This window comes from Rhincodon typus, chromosome 28 (assembly GCF_021869965.1).
Source record: "Rhincodon typus isolate 14 chromosome 28, sRhiTyp1.1, whole genome shotgun sequence".
NCBI classification, from domain to species: Eukaryota; Metazoa; Chordata; class Chondrichthyes; order Orectolobiformes; family Rhincodontidae; genus Rhincodon; species Rhincodon typus.
In genome coordinates this window covers 34,252,789-34,266,679 of record NC_063359.1, presented here as the reverse complement: position 1 = coordinate 34,266,679, position 13,891 = coordinate 34,252,789, and the positions used below count along the sequence as shown (strand labels likewise).

Genomic DNA, 13,891 nt, shown 5'->3' with positions numbered 1-13,891 from the left:
AATACATATTATCAATTTCAGGCAAAGGAAGAAGATTGTAAATTCACAAACTCATTTACCAGGTTAAATTTTGAAGGTGGTTTTGGCCATTTCCAGACAAACTTGAAAGGTTACAGAAAATGGAGGATCTTTAGGAACTTACGCACCACCAAACAATTAAAGTGAAACAGAGGGCAATCCTTGCTTTTATTTGTTCTTTTTTCTTCCTTACCGTCAGACTCAATGATGCTTAATATTTACATCAACTGCTTTCTCCATCAGTTGACAGATTTCCTTCATTTGGTACATGGCTGGCTATTTTCCCCGACTACTTATCTACCTCTGGCTTCCAAATCTTATCCAAATCTTCCAGCAAATAATTAGTGCACTGCTCCAGCACTTGCATCACTTTGCGTTGTTGGACTTCGCTGAAACGTCCCAGTATGTGATGGAGTGTCCCACGCTTTGATCTGTGTGGGGGAGGGCCAATGCCAATCATCAAACGTGGCATAATCTTAAAAGATACAAATGGATTATTACACAATAGAAGAACTTTTGCAATTAACTCGAAATAAGTCGGACTTGAAGTGGCAGCCGACTAAGACGGTGACTGGCTAAGGAATGACTAGTTATTGTGGGTAACATTAGCTTTTCAATTCTGTAGCCTGCATACATAACTAAACTAAATGGTTGAGCTCACCTGTCCATTTGTACAGGAAGGGAGTTCACACAATGGGTTGAAAGCTGCCTGTAATTCACCACCTGTAACAGAAAATACCGATGTACAAAAGAACACATTGACAATGTTGTCCTTTTGAGTTTGGAACTGTGATGTGCTGTAGTAAGCAAAGGGAAAGGGGGAGATTTATTTTGCACCTGGCCAAAGAGGGTTGACCAGGCTGGTGTCTGGGTGAATTATAAGTGAAACTCTTTTTCCAGTTTAATTTTTTTTTGTGCAATGAGGCACCATTGAAAAGAATTTAAGGAATAAATAAGATTAAATATTAGTTGGATAGTATGGAACTTGAGAATTGCTGAAAAATGATACATTTTGTTGAAGCTTTCCATCTTGCTCCCATGACTAAAGGGGACCATGTTATGCGATGAGACCAGTGTGCTGATTGGTGGAAAGTTGCCATCCACTTGCCAACCAATCAGCATTCTCTTCTCATATAGTATTTCTCTTTACCCCTTTGCATTCCCCCATCTGATTCATTGTAAAAAGTCACAGCATAGGCTACAAGATGTAAACTGTCAATTGGATAGGTAACAACAAGCATGGACATGCTGAAGATATAGCCATCTCTCCTTGAAAGAGGAAAACTGACATAGTTATTTGTTCTGTGCTAAACTGCTGTATAAACTGGATTAGAACATGAGTCCCGATATGTTCGCCAAATGTTTCTTTGGCCTATCTCCGTCTCTTGTGGCTTGGATGAACCAGACAAGCCAAGAAATGCACCTTATAAAATGGACCATAAAATAAGTATAAATACAGAACCAGATGAGTTCGAAATGTGGGCAAACAGGTGGCAGATACAATTTAATATCAACAGTATGAAAAAGAATTAATCGAAGTATATACTCAACGGTAAGAAAATCATGATTTTCACTTTTGTTTCAGAAGTCATTTATCTTCTTTTGGATAAACTGTCATTTACTTATGAATCTGTCTGAATTTGGAAAAGACCACATGGTAATATGGCTATGATATTTAAAAATATCTAGTTTCCATTGTTTGATTGGATTTCATGCATGAAATGTGGCATAATCTTAAAAGATACAGGTAGATTATTACACTATCTTTTGAAATTAACTTGAAATAAGTTGGGTTTGAAAAGGCACCCGACTAAGACAATACAGAGCCTTATTGTGTAGATATGAAATTGGTCCACTTGCACATGCTGTTGTGAAACGCAGGTCATGCTTAACTAATTCACTGGAATTTTATGAGGACATTATGAGTGTGGTGGGCAATGGGGACCAAGTAGATCTGGATTTCCAAAAGGCATTTGACAAGGCGCCGCACAAAAGGCTGCTGCATAAGATAAAAGTGCACAGCGTCACAGGCAATGTATTGGCATAGATCAAGGGTTGGTTAACTAACAGGAAGCAAAGAGTGGGGATAAATGAGTGCTTTTCAGGTTGGCGAACAGTGACTAGTGGTGTGCCTCAGGGATCAGTGCTGGAACTGTAATTGTTTATCATTTACATAGATGATTTGAAGTTGGGGACCACGTATAATGTGTTAAAGTTTGTGGATGATACTAAGATGAGCAGTAGAGCAAAGTGTGCAGAGGACTCTGAAAGTTTGCAGAGAGATATAGATAGTTTAAGTGAGTGGGCAAAAGTCTAGCAGATGGAAGTCAATGTTGATAAATGTGAAGTCATCCATTTTGGTAGGAATAACAGCAAAAAGGACTATTACTTGAGTGGTAAAAAATTGCAGCATGCTGCTGTGCAGAGGGACCTGGGTGTCCTTGTGCATGAATCGCAGAAGGTTGGTTTGCAGGTACAACAGGTAATTAAGGAGGCAAATGGAATTTTGTCCTTCATTTCTCGAGGGATTGAGTTTAAAAAGCAGGGAGGTTATGTTGCAGCTGTATTGGGTGCTGGTGAGGCCACACCTGGAGTACTGAGTGCAGTTTTGGTCTCCTTATTTGAGAAAGGATGTACTAGTACTGGAGGGGGGTGCAGAGGAGATTCACTAGGTTGATTCCCAAGTTAAGAGGGTTGGCTTATGAGGAGAGGCTGAATAGACTGGGATTATATTCATTGGCATTTAGAAGAATGAGGGTGGATCTTATCAAAACATATAAAATTATGAAGAGAATAGATAAGATAGAAGCAGGGAGGTTGTTTCCACCGGTGGATGAACTAGAACAAGAGGGCACAGCCTCGAAATTAGGGGAGCCAGATTCAGGACTGAGTTGAAGAGGAACTTCTTCACCCAAAGTGTTGTGAATCTGTGGAATTCCCTGCCCAGTGAAGCAGTTGAGGCTTCCTCATTGAATGTTTTTAAAGCTAAAACAGATAATTTTTTGAATAGTAAAGGATTTAAGGGTTATGGTGTGCGGGCAGGTAAGTGGAACTGAGGCCACAAAAAGATCAGCCATGATCTTATTGAATGGCGGAGCGGGCTCAAAGGGCCAGATGGTCTACTCCTGCTCCTAGTTCTTATGGTCTTATGTTCAATGTGTTGCTGTATCTACGTGATCCTATTGCTTTGTGTCTATTTTTGGCACTTTCTAAAAGATGCCAAGTCTGGTCATCAGATAATCATGCTCATGAAAGGACTACTGAGATTCAATTACACCCAACAGAATTTTGACCATTTTCCTGCCACTTACATACTTACATCACTTTTCATTTTGTTTATGCAGGAAATTACTCCACTGTGTTCCCTGGGAGAAAAGCATATGTTCATTTAGAACAGTGTTACAATTAAAACGATCCAGCAGATGTGAGACCTTAACCAGCAGCAGATCTGCAAGTGTGTCCTTATGCTTTCCCATGACCTGTCTTTTTGGGGACATTTATCAGTTAGTATTTACTTCCTTTTCTTGCACTCCAAAAACAGAAGGCAAGGAAATGGTGTGAGGAGGCTAGAAGCTCAATTCTTATGCAGCCTATAAAGTGATCCTTTTAAAATTAAGCTATTTATTGTAACTGTTGGTCATATAATTTATTTTTCCCAATCTGTGGGAACTCCTTGTATTGGAACACAAAGTTCTACAATGTCTTGCAGCCTTACAGAAAGGTCAAGACATTAGTTTGGAGTGTGGCTGTTGACAGACTGTTAGGAAGTAGTAGTCATCTCTCTCTAATGAGAGAGCAGTCCTCTCGGATCACGGTGACTTTACCTTTCACACTGCTCGCTAACTGGCTTGGAACTCCCAAGCTGCCCGTCTTGTGTAAATTTCATGGACCGGTTGGCAGGTGTGACTCAGTCGATGACCTCACACCTCTGCTACTACAGGCTGTAGGTTCAAATCCTACCCTAAGACTTGAGGACAAATATCAAGGCTGACACTTGGAGGGAATACTCAGGTTTCTGAAGAAGGTCCCAACCCAAAATGTCAACTTTCCTGCTCCTCTGATGCTGCCTGGCCTGCTGTGTTCCTCCAGTTCCACACTGTGTTATCTCTGACTCCAGCACCTGCAGTTCTTACTATCTCTGAGAGAATACTGCACTGTCTTTCCAAAGCAATGTTAAACCACAACCCTATCTCCCATTTCAAGTGCAAAAGGGCCAAGAGATTATCTCCTGTCCTGACCGATGTTTATCCCTCAATTAGCATCACAAGAAATAGATTATCTGATCATTATCATATTGCTGCTTGTGAAAGTTTGCTGTATACAAACTGGATGCTGTGATTCATGCATTACAACATCTTTTGATGTAAAGAGCTGATATAAAGAGATCTTGGTGTCTGGTAGCTCAGGAAGGTGCTATATAAATGCAAGCCTTTTATTTTAGTACTCTTTACTAGAGGTATTTGAATTCTCACTTTGAGAAAATATTCCCTCAACTGTCATCAGAACATGCTGAGTGGCAGTGACCTGTACTTAGTACCTCACCAACTTTGCTACTCTCTATGTGAGCCCAAACCCAGAATGCCATCTGGTGTAGAGCTGGATGAACACAGCAGGCCAAGCAGCATCAGAGGAGCAGGAAGACTGATGTTTCGGGCCAAGACCCTTCTTTATTTTCTGAACAAGGGTCTAGGCCCGAAACGTCAGCCTTCCTGCTCCTCTGATGCTGCTTCGCCTGCTGTGTTCATCCAGCTCTACACCTTGTCATCTCAGATTCTCCAGCATCTGCAGTTTCTACTGTCCCAGAATGCCATCTGACTCTTTTCATCAATCAATCCTATACTCACTCTGTTTCCCAACAAAAGTGCATTTTCCAAATGGAGTTGCTGAGAAACAGTCAGGATCAAATTCAATAGCTTTCTTTCTTGGCGCCAAGAAACAGTGAGACCTACTTTAATGGCCGTTGCTATTACTTAATTGGCTAATTTAACACACACTAGGGGAGGGGAGGGAAAGGGCGCTTGTGATACAATGATAGTGTCCCTGCCTCTAAGCCAAGAGTCCCAGGTTCAGGTTCAAGTCCAGGACCCTCTCCTCCTGATGTGTTATAACATCTCTGAACAGATTGATTAAAAATACCACAGTGGTGTAGGGGATCAAACCTGGGATAGTGCTTTTGTGTTTTAACTAGCTATGTGTTGTCTCTATTCTTTTACTGTGAAACTTCTTTTCCATAAAAAGATAACAGATGCTAGCCCAAAAGTTAGTTTTAAATCTGAGATATTTATTGTCCAAATGTATTATGCAGTTTGAGCAAAAGTGGGTGTATGGGATTAGATTTTAGATCAGAACAGGTTTAAGAATCTAAATCACTGCTTCCTGCTCCCATGTGCTATGCTCTGTCCTCTCTTAAAACCACTCCTTTTTGCAAACTTAGTAGCAGCTCTTTAGACTCAAGCGGTCATCACCAAGTGGACCCTTACAACTGAGTTTTAGGCTGTTTTACCACGGGACATACTTGACTCTAGTCCTGCCCTTCTTGATCAGGAGTGGACATCTTTGGCTGAGAATTTCCTTTGCTTTATCTAGGAAACTGTGGCTAATTGCAGTTCCGCTCACTCAGCACCGACCTGGATATCTGTAGTTTGCTTTCCAGTACATAAAACAATATTTTCACTTGTGAGATTAATAACTATAGTTTGCATTTTAACACAGCATCTTTAGCAGAGAGAGAGACCTCTCACAACGTTATAACATTTCAAAAAAAAGGAAGACGCAACTTTTGTGGGTCAGTTAAAAGATATGACTAGGGAAGTTGAAGTGAAAGAGATGTGTCTGATGAGGTCTTTTAAAGGTGGGAGAAGTGAGATGGAAAGAGCCTCAGTGAAGGTGTTCCAGACAGCAGGAATAAGTGAGCTGAAAGCTGTAATGTCAGGGGGTGGCCTGGAGGAATAAGACACGCAGGGGGACGAAGTCAGAGTACTGGAATGGGACATAATGTTAGAGGAGGTTCCAGAATAAATAGCAGGGAAAAACTTGGGGAGGGATTTGTGCCTTAGGATGAAGGTTTCAAATTGAATCTATTTAAATTGTAGGTTATGGGGAGGTGATAGGCTAGTGGTATTATCACTGGACTGTTAATCCAGAGACCCGAGTAATTTTCTGAGGACTTGGGTTTGAATCCTGGCATGGCAGATGGTGGAATTTGAATTCAATAAAAATTTGGAATTAAGAGTATAATGATGACCATGAATCCATTGTCGATTGTCAGGAAAAAAAACCCATCTGGTTCACGAATGTACTTTAGGGAAGGAAACTGCCATCCTTACCTGGTCTGGCCTACATGTGACTCCAGACCCATAGCAATATATTTGACTCTTAATTGTCCTCTGGGCAATTACAGATGGGCCATGGATGCTGGCCTAGCCAGCGATGCACTCATCCCATGAATGAATATCAAAAAAAAAGGCACATATAAGGGTTTTGGCACTGATGGGAAGGAAGTATGAAATGGTGTGTGGGTGTATGTATCAGGTTCCTGCCTGATGAATAGGATATGGGGTTTCAAGGTCAGCATTGAGTCAAAAAGAACACTTTGGCCACAGAATCCTCATTGGCCACAGGTGAAGTCCCAGAGGACTGGAGAATAGCCAGTGTTGTCCCATTGTTTAAGGAGGGTAGCAGGGATAATCCTGGAAATTACAGGCCTGTTGAGTATCACGTCAGTGGTAGGGAATGTATTGGAAAAGATACTCAGGGACAAGACCTATACACATTTAGAACCAAATGGACTTATTTGCTATAGACAGCATTGCTTTGTGTAGGGGAGGTCATGCCTTTCTAACTTGACCGAGTTTTTTGAGGAGATGACAAAGATGATTGAAGGGAAAGTGGTTGATGTTGTCTACATGGACTAGCGGTGGAAGGATGCTTTTCGTAATGGAGTGCTGTGACTAGTGGTGTTCAACAGGGATCACTGATGCTGGGACCACTGCTGTTAGTGATCTACATCAATGATTTGGAGGAAAATGTAGCTAGTCTAATTTGTAACTTTGCGGATGATACAAAGATTGATGGAGTTGTGCACAATGAGGAGGATTGTCAGAGGATACAACAGGACATAGACCAGTTGGAGGCAATGGGCAGCAAAATGGCAGATGGAGTTTAATCTGGGACAAATATGAGGTGATGCATTTTGGAAGGTCAAGTACAGGTGGAAATTATACAGCAGAACCCTTAGGAGCATTGATATGCAGAGGGATCTGGGTGTGGGGTCCATAGATCACTGAAGGTGGCAGTGGGGGTAGATAAGGTAGTAAAAAATGCTTATGGCATGCTTGCCTTCATTGGAATGGTCATTGATTAAAAGGAGAGACTGGTTATGCTGCATCTTTATAGAACTTTAGTTAGGCCACGCTTGGAATATTGCGTACAGTTCTGGTCACCACACTACCAGAAGGATGTGGATGCTTTGGAGAAGGCACAGAAAAGGTTTATCAGGATGTTGCCTGGTATGGGGGATTTTAGCTATGAAGAAAGCTTGGATGGACTGGGTTTGTTTTCTCTGGAATGCAGGAGGTTGAGGGACCACCTGATACAAATTTATAAGATTGTGAATGGCATGATTAGAGTGGAAAATATGAGGCTTTTTCCCAAGGTGGAGGGGTCAATTACTAGGGAACACAGGTTCCAGGTGCAAAGGGGGAAGTTTAAAAGAGATGTACAAGGCAGGTTTTCCACACAAAGGGTGGTGAGTACCTGGAATGCGTTGCCAGAGGAGGTGGTGGAAGCAGGCACAATAGGCAGCTTTCAAGAAGCACCTGGACAAATACATGAGTAGGAAGGGAATAAAGGGATATGGATCCTGTAAGTAAAGACAGTTTTAATATGAAAGGGCAAAATGTGTCCCAGTGCAGGCTTTGAGGGCCGAAGGTCCTGTTCCTGTGTTGTATTGTTCTTTGTTCTGTGTTCTTTGGAATTTCATGGAGTAGGTTCAGCCTTTCAGTAGCCGGGCAGAAGAATGGAGGACATGGCAACAGTGTACATTTACGTGATAAAGTCTGAATGTTCAGTTGGTGGAAAATCTGGTTCATCCATGATCTGATAACACAGACACAGTGAGGAAAAAGGTGGAAAGGTACAACAGTGTCTTGCCAGCAGAAGCTGACTGTGGATACTGATCACCAAGAGACAAAATACAGATGAGGATAAAGCAACGAGTTGGGCATGAAACCCTGGGAAACTCTAGAGGAAGCTCAAGCAGAAGCCATTCCTGTTAATGAACTGACCCAATGTACCTAAACTTTTGTGGCAAAGCGATCAATTAAACTTTGTATTGCCAGTAAACAATTAAAGCAACATACCTTACAGATTGTTCTTCATTTGTGATAATATATTTACCCAGAGGTATACACATTTGGTCATGAAACAAGAAAATTTCTTCTGGTGCTACTTGATAAATGTTGGCTTAGGACAGAAAGAAAACATTACTTTAGAACCATGGAATTATAGAATGCCTACAGTGCAGAATGAGGTCATTCTGTCCATTGAGACTGCACTGACCCTCCAAACAGCATCCCACTGCCATCCCTGTAACCCCACCTGACATTTTGTTACTATGGCTAACCCCCCTAACCTGCAAATCCTTGAATACTTTTTAGCATGGCAATGGCACCTAACCTGTGCATCTTAGGAATGATCTTGTAATGTATAAAGTATAAATTCACCTCCAACTACTTTCATAGCTGTATGTGAGTTTGTAACAAACTGCATTGTGGAAGACCTGAGGGCACAAAATGTGCTCAATACTCTTAGGTGGAATCTTGAGCTGAAACACCACTTTTGCTCACATTTAGTGCAAGAAGCTAGTGTTATTTAAGAGGTAATTTCCACTGAAAATGCCTACTGGTGCTTATTAAGGAAACTGCATGGCATTTTGGTTGCCAACCCTTTAGTTAACATCCTCTCCTATCAGCAACCAGCTACTTGGGAATTAACGTCATGTTTGAATTGATTACAAGTGCTATTTAAAGGGATACTTAATATTTCATGATCGGTGCTGCTGAAGCAGTGAAGAGAACCTGTGGTACACATCCAGACACCTCGAGAATAACTTTACTTAACAACACCATCAAGAGTCAAGCAACGTGTTATTGTGGCCATTCTCCAAGGGCGCCACCCAAAATAAATGCTGCGCTACTTCTCGTACTGAGTCACCAGGAGAAACGGACTGTTTGGTCATTGGTGAGCGGTGCTCCTCTGTCTGGTTAAGATGTGTAGCCAGGCACAGCAGCAGCAGAAGGGCAGAAGCACAGGAGTGGAGAGTGGTCTCCTCCTCCACCATGGGTACCATAAATCGGTCACCCTCTACTAGAATCTTTTTATATGATTCATTTAAATGATGTAAGTATCACTGGCTGGGCCAGTATTTATTGCCCATCACTGATTGCCCTTGAGAAGATGATGGTGTGCTGCCTTCTTGAACTGCTCTATTTGATGTAGGTGTCTCCACAATGCTGTCAAGCAGGGAATTTCAGGATTTTGACCCAGTGACACTGAAGGATTGGCGATTTACTTCCAAGTCAGGATGGTGAGTGGCTTAGAGGGGAACTGGCAGGGGCTGGTGTTCCCATGTATCTGCTATCCTTGTTGTTCTAGATGGTAGAGCTTGTGGGTTTGGAAGGTGCTTTCTGAGGATCTTTGGTGAACTTCTGCTGTGCATCTTGTAAATGGTACACACTGCTGCTGCTAAGCATCGATGGTGGAGGGATTGGATGCTTGTGACTGTGATGCCAATCAAGCTGGCTGCTTTGTTCTGGATGGTGTAAAGCTTTTTGAGTGTTGTTGGAGCTGCACTCATCCAGGCAAGTGGGGAGTATTCCATCACATTCCTGACTTGTGCCTTGTAGATGATGGACAGATTTTGGGGAGTCAGGAGATGAGTTACTCACTGCAGGGTTCCTAGCCTCTGACCTGCTCTTTGTAATTGTATTGAGATGGGAGTCCAGTCCTGTTCCTGGTCAATGGGAGCCCAAGGGAAGATGGTACATGGTTATCAGCAAAAGGTTTCCTTGCCCATGTTTAACCTGAATCCATGAGACTTCATTGTGTCTGGAGTCAACGTTGGGGGACTCCCAGAGCAACTCCCTCCCAACTGTTTCCCATTATGCTGTCACCTCTGCTGGGTCTGTCCTGACAGTGAGACAGAACATGTCTGGGAAAAGTTTTGGTAGAGTTTGGCACATTGACTGTTAAGGTATGACACTATAAATGTGACCCTGTCAGGCCTTTGCTTGACTAGACTGAGATATCTCTCAAAGCTTTGGCACTAGGCCTCATATGTTAGTAAGGAGGAATCTGCAGGATCCACGGGTCTTCTGGTGATGTATTCAATAGCCAATGCTGCCTTGATCCCTAAGAAATCCTGCAGTGTGTCACTATGTTTGACCCACCATACTCTGTAGCTTCAGTCAATGCAAATGCCCTAAAAATTGTGTCACTTGATCTGAAATGTCAAACAGACATCTCTTATTGGCACAGGATTTATCTGTAACTGTATTTGTCCTTTGATCAAAACAATTGCCAATCAGTGGTCTATCAGGATATTATGCACCTGGGGCAACTGCTAAAATGGTGAGAGCAATGCTTGCATCTTACTGTAGCCTGATCGTCTAATTCTTCATGTGTTCCCTGCTTTAATCAATCTGACTCCATGCTGGTCCCTGCCTACCTGGTTTTTGATGTTATAATGACTTGTGCTTTGTCCTGATCAATTTCATTGTGGCCAATGGAATAGGGGACTCCTCTTTCTCTGAAAAAGAAGCATGCTCTTCTTCACAAGCTACTTGAGATGGAGCATGACCCAGAAGGTCCACAAACTCACTAATCGTTGACATGATGAATGATGACAGTATGGGATTACATTCCATGCTCATTCACTGCTAACTATAATGCTCCAACAGACTGTGGATCTCAGGCTAAAAGCTATAAATTGAGTTTATTAAGGAGCAAGATTAATAGGAGAAAAATTAAAACCAAAATATGGAATGTAGGGCAATCACAGCTTAAAATGCACCTTTGTCAATGGAATGCTACCTTAGGACTACATTGAAGTACATCCTAGATTAGGAGTTCAGGTCTATACCCATAATCTCTGGCTGAGAGGTAACAGTGCTATGAGTGATCCAGAGCTGACATCTGATCAATGCATATGACACGTGTGGAAATGCCACCAATGGACATTAGTTCAGTTGTACTTAAAATTACTAATACACGTTCTTATATTTTGGTCTTTTCTGAAAATGCATAATGAATAGAAAAGGTGATATCACCTTGTGCTCTTCAGGGACAGAGAACATTGTCTCCATATCAATAGAAATGAAAAGAGAACTTTGCTGATAACTCAGTGGGATAAATATGGCTGCAATACTGAGTCATCCCAGGTACAAGCCTGACGTCAGTACAGCAGAGGAAGTACAGTTTGAATCAACTTCTGGGTCCAGTGGAGACAGACAGAAAGAAATCAACCTGGAATTCCTACTCTCCATTACCACCCAGTGGTAGCCCATTCGGACATCAAGTGAGGATAGGAGTGAACATGGCCCCTTTAAGACCACAGGATGGTCCAGTTTAAAAGGAGACCTTTCAATTCATTATATGTGACTCTGTGGTTGAGCAGCGTGCTGACATTCTTGGTTCCCATGTTAAGGCAAGCAGACAAACTGGAGTCATACTTGAGCACAACACTGCTATATGGTCCCGCATTTGAAAAAAAACTTCTCCTGAAACTGAGATAACAAGGTGTAGAGCTGGATGAACACAGCAGGCTAAGCAGCATCAGAGGAGCAGGAAAGCTGACGTTTTGGGCCTAGACCCTTCTTCAGAAATGGGGGAGGGGAAGGGGATTCTGAAATAAATAGGGAGAGAGGGGGAGGTGGATAGAAGATGGATAGAAATCCACTGAGGTGGGAGGAGGGTAACTTCTTCAAGGTAGGCATCCTTAGAAAAGGTTCCGCAGTGGGGTTAAAATTGTTTCAGAGATAGTAGGAACTGCAGATGCTGGAAAGACCTCAGTGGATCTCTATCCATCTTCTATCCGTCTCCCCCTCTCTCCCTGTTTATTTCAGAATCCCCTTCCCCTCCCCTATTTCTGAAGAAGGGTCTAGGCCCGAAGCGTCAACTTTCCTGCTCCTCTGATGCTGCTTGGCCTGCTGTGTTCATCCACTTCTCCTGAAACTGTTTGCTCTCCAGTAATAGTCTCTTGCTTTTCCCTGGAATGCCACTTGAAATGACAGTGAATGGAATTGTTTGTCCATTACCAAACAAGTGTATTTCCCTGGACTCATTTCATACCCCCCATGACAAATCCAATTGAAATCAATTTGGGTTCTGACCTAAACTAAAACAAAAGAACGAAATCTGAAACCAAAAAAACAGAACAGAAAGTGCCAGAGAAACTCAGCAGGTTTAGCAGCATCTGTAGAGAGAGAAACAGTTTCGACTGCAGTGACTCTACTTCAGAATTTCTTCAGTGTTCTGATAAAGGGTCACTGGACTCGAAACTTTCACTCTGTTTCTCTCTCCACATATACAGACGTGAGATTCACCAACACTTTCTGTTTTTAGTGGGTTCAATCCCATTCGTACACAAAGCAACAGTGAAACAGAAAATGACTTACCTGCGAGACTGACACTAATTCCATTCATTTTCATTAACTGCTGTGGTTTCAACAATATGATCTGATGTTGCCCACGTGTTGCGATAGTGACCTTCCCCCAAAATCTTCTGTCGAAATGCCACTTATGGTCCACATTGAGCTTGGTCGCCAGGATGTTGATAGCTGTCATCCCCACACTGCAACGACTGGTTGGTATTTGATAGTTGCCCAGACCAACCATCTGAAAGAAACTAAACTTTAACAAAAAACTTGGGCAATATGTCCAACAAAACACAAACGGTACTTTATTCCGAGATAACAAGGTGCAGAGCTGGATGAACACAGCAGGCCAAGCAGCATCAGAGGAGCAGAAAGGCTGATGAAGGCCTGCTGTGTTCATCCAGCTCTGCACCTTGTTATCTCGGATTCTCCAGCATCTGCAGTTCCTACTGTCTCCGGTACTTTATTCTAGTCGCTAATACCCAGGGTCTCCTCTTCAGCTCTTTTCTCTGGTCGGTGACCTGAACTGCATAAGTCTTCCGTTATCAGCTAGGTACTTCAGTTCTAAACTGAAGGAAGCCATAATGAGATCGTGCCACGCATTTGTAACGCTGGACATGCCTCAAACGTGTGCCCTTAGAACCTGTTACTGGCGCCTCCTTCACATTTGGAAGCTGCAGTTCACTGGGCAGAGTTTGTCAGTGAGCACAAAGGATAAACTGTAACTTTCACAGGTGAAATGGACAACAGACGATCAACAGGAAATACTGCTTAGTAAATTATCACATATGACTCCTTCCTTAACTTGTGTAGTTAGAATATGGAACTCATATTTAAGGGAATGTTAGATAAGTACATGGGGGAGAAAGATGTTGATGTGGTTAGGTGAAATAAGCAGGAGACCCCTGTAGATGACAGTGAGCAGCATGCTGCTGTATTTGCTGTCAGTTCAGATCAATGTTATTCTGTACTTTTGTCAGAATTGTTTATTTCAGTGTTCCTAGTATCTAGGATTGATCCCCAGTGTAAAAGAGTACAAAGATCCTTGTATAAATGCCCCTGGAGGCCAGCCATCTCTGATGTAAGTTTCCCCAGAGACCAGTGCTCCTTAAATAGACCAAATCCAGTGACACCCACAGTGATGCCTATCTGAATACCCTCAGAATCCAGTCATGTCTGTGTAAATACCCCAGAGTCCAGTCATGTCTGTGTAAATACCC

The 13,891-nt window shown here is 42.4% G+C and overlaps 1 protein-coding gene across 3 annotated transcripts in view; it reads right to left on the bottom strand.

Annotated features, from left to right (window-relative positions):
* Nucleotides 1-201: 201 nt before the first annotated feature.
* The window catches only part of ptrh1 (peptidyl-tRNA hydrolase 1 homolog), a 14,884-nt gene continuing 1,194 nt past the window's right edge, over nt 202-13,891 (bottom strand). For 2 of the 3 annotated variants that reach the window (XM_048613645.1, XM_048613644.1), the window contains exons 2-5: nt 12,693-12,912; nt 8,379-8,481; nt 3,338-3,383; nt 202-493 (exon numbers count right to left, since the gene is read on the bottom strand). In XM_048613645.1, the coding sequence (XP_048469602.1) occupies nt 308-493; nt 3,338-3,383; nt 8,379-8,481; nt 12,693-12,912 (555 nt within the window). In that variant the 3' untranslated portion in view covers nt 202-307. Of the gene's footprint in view, nt 494-679; nt 742-3,337; nt 3,384-8,378; nt 8,482-12,692; nt 12,913-13,891 lie in introns of all 3 variants that reach the window. The other variant, XM_048613646.1, reaches the window with a different exon arrangement.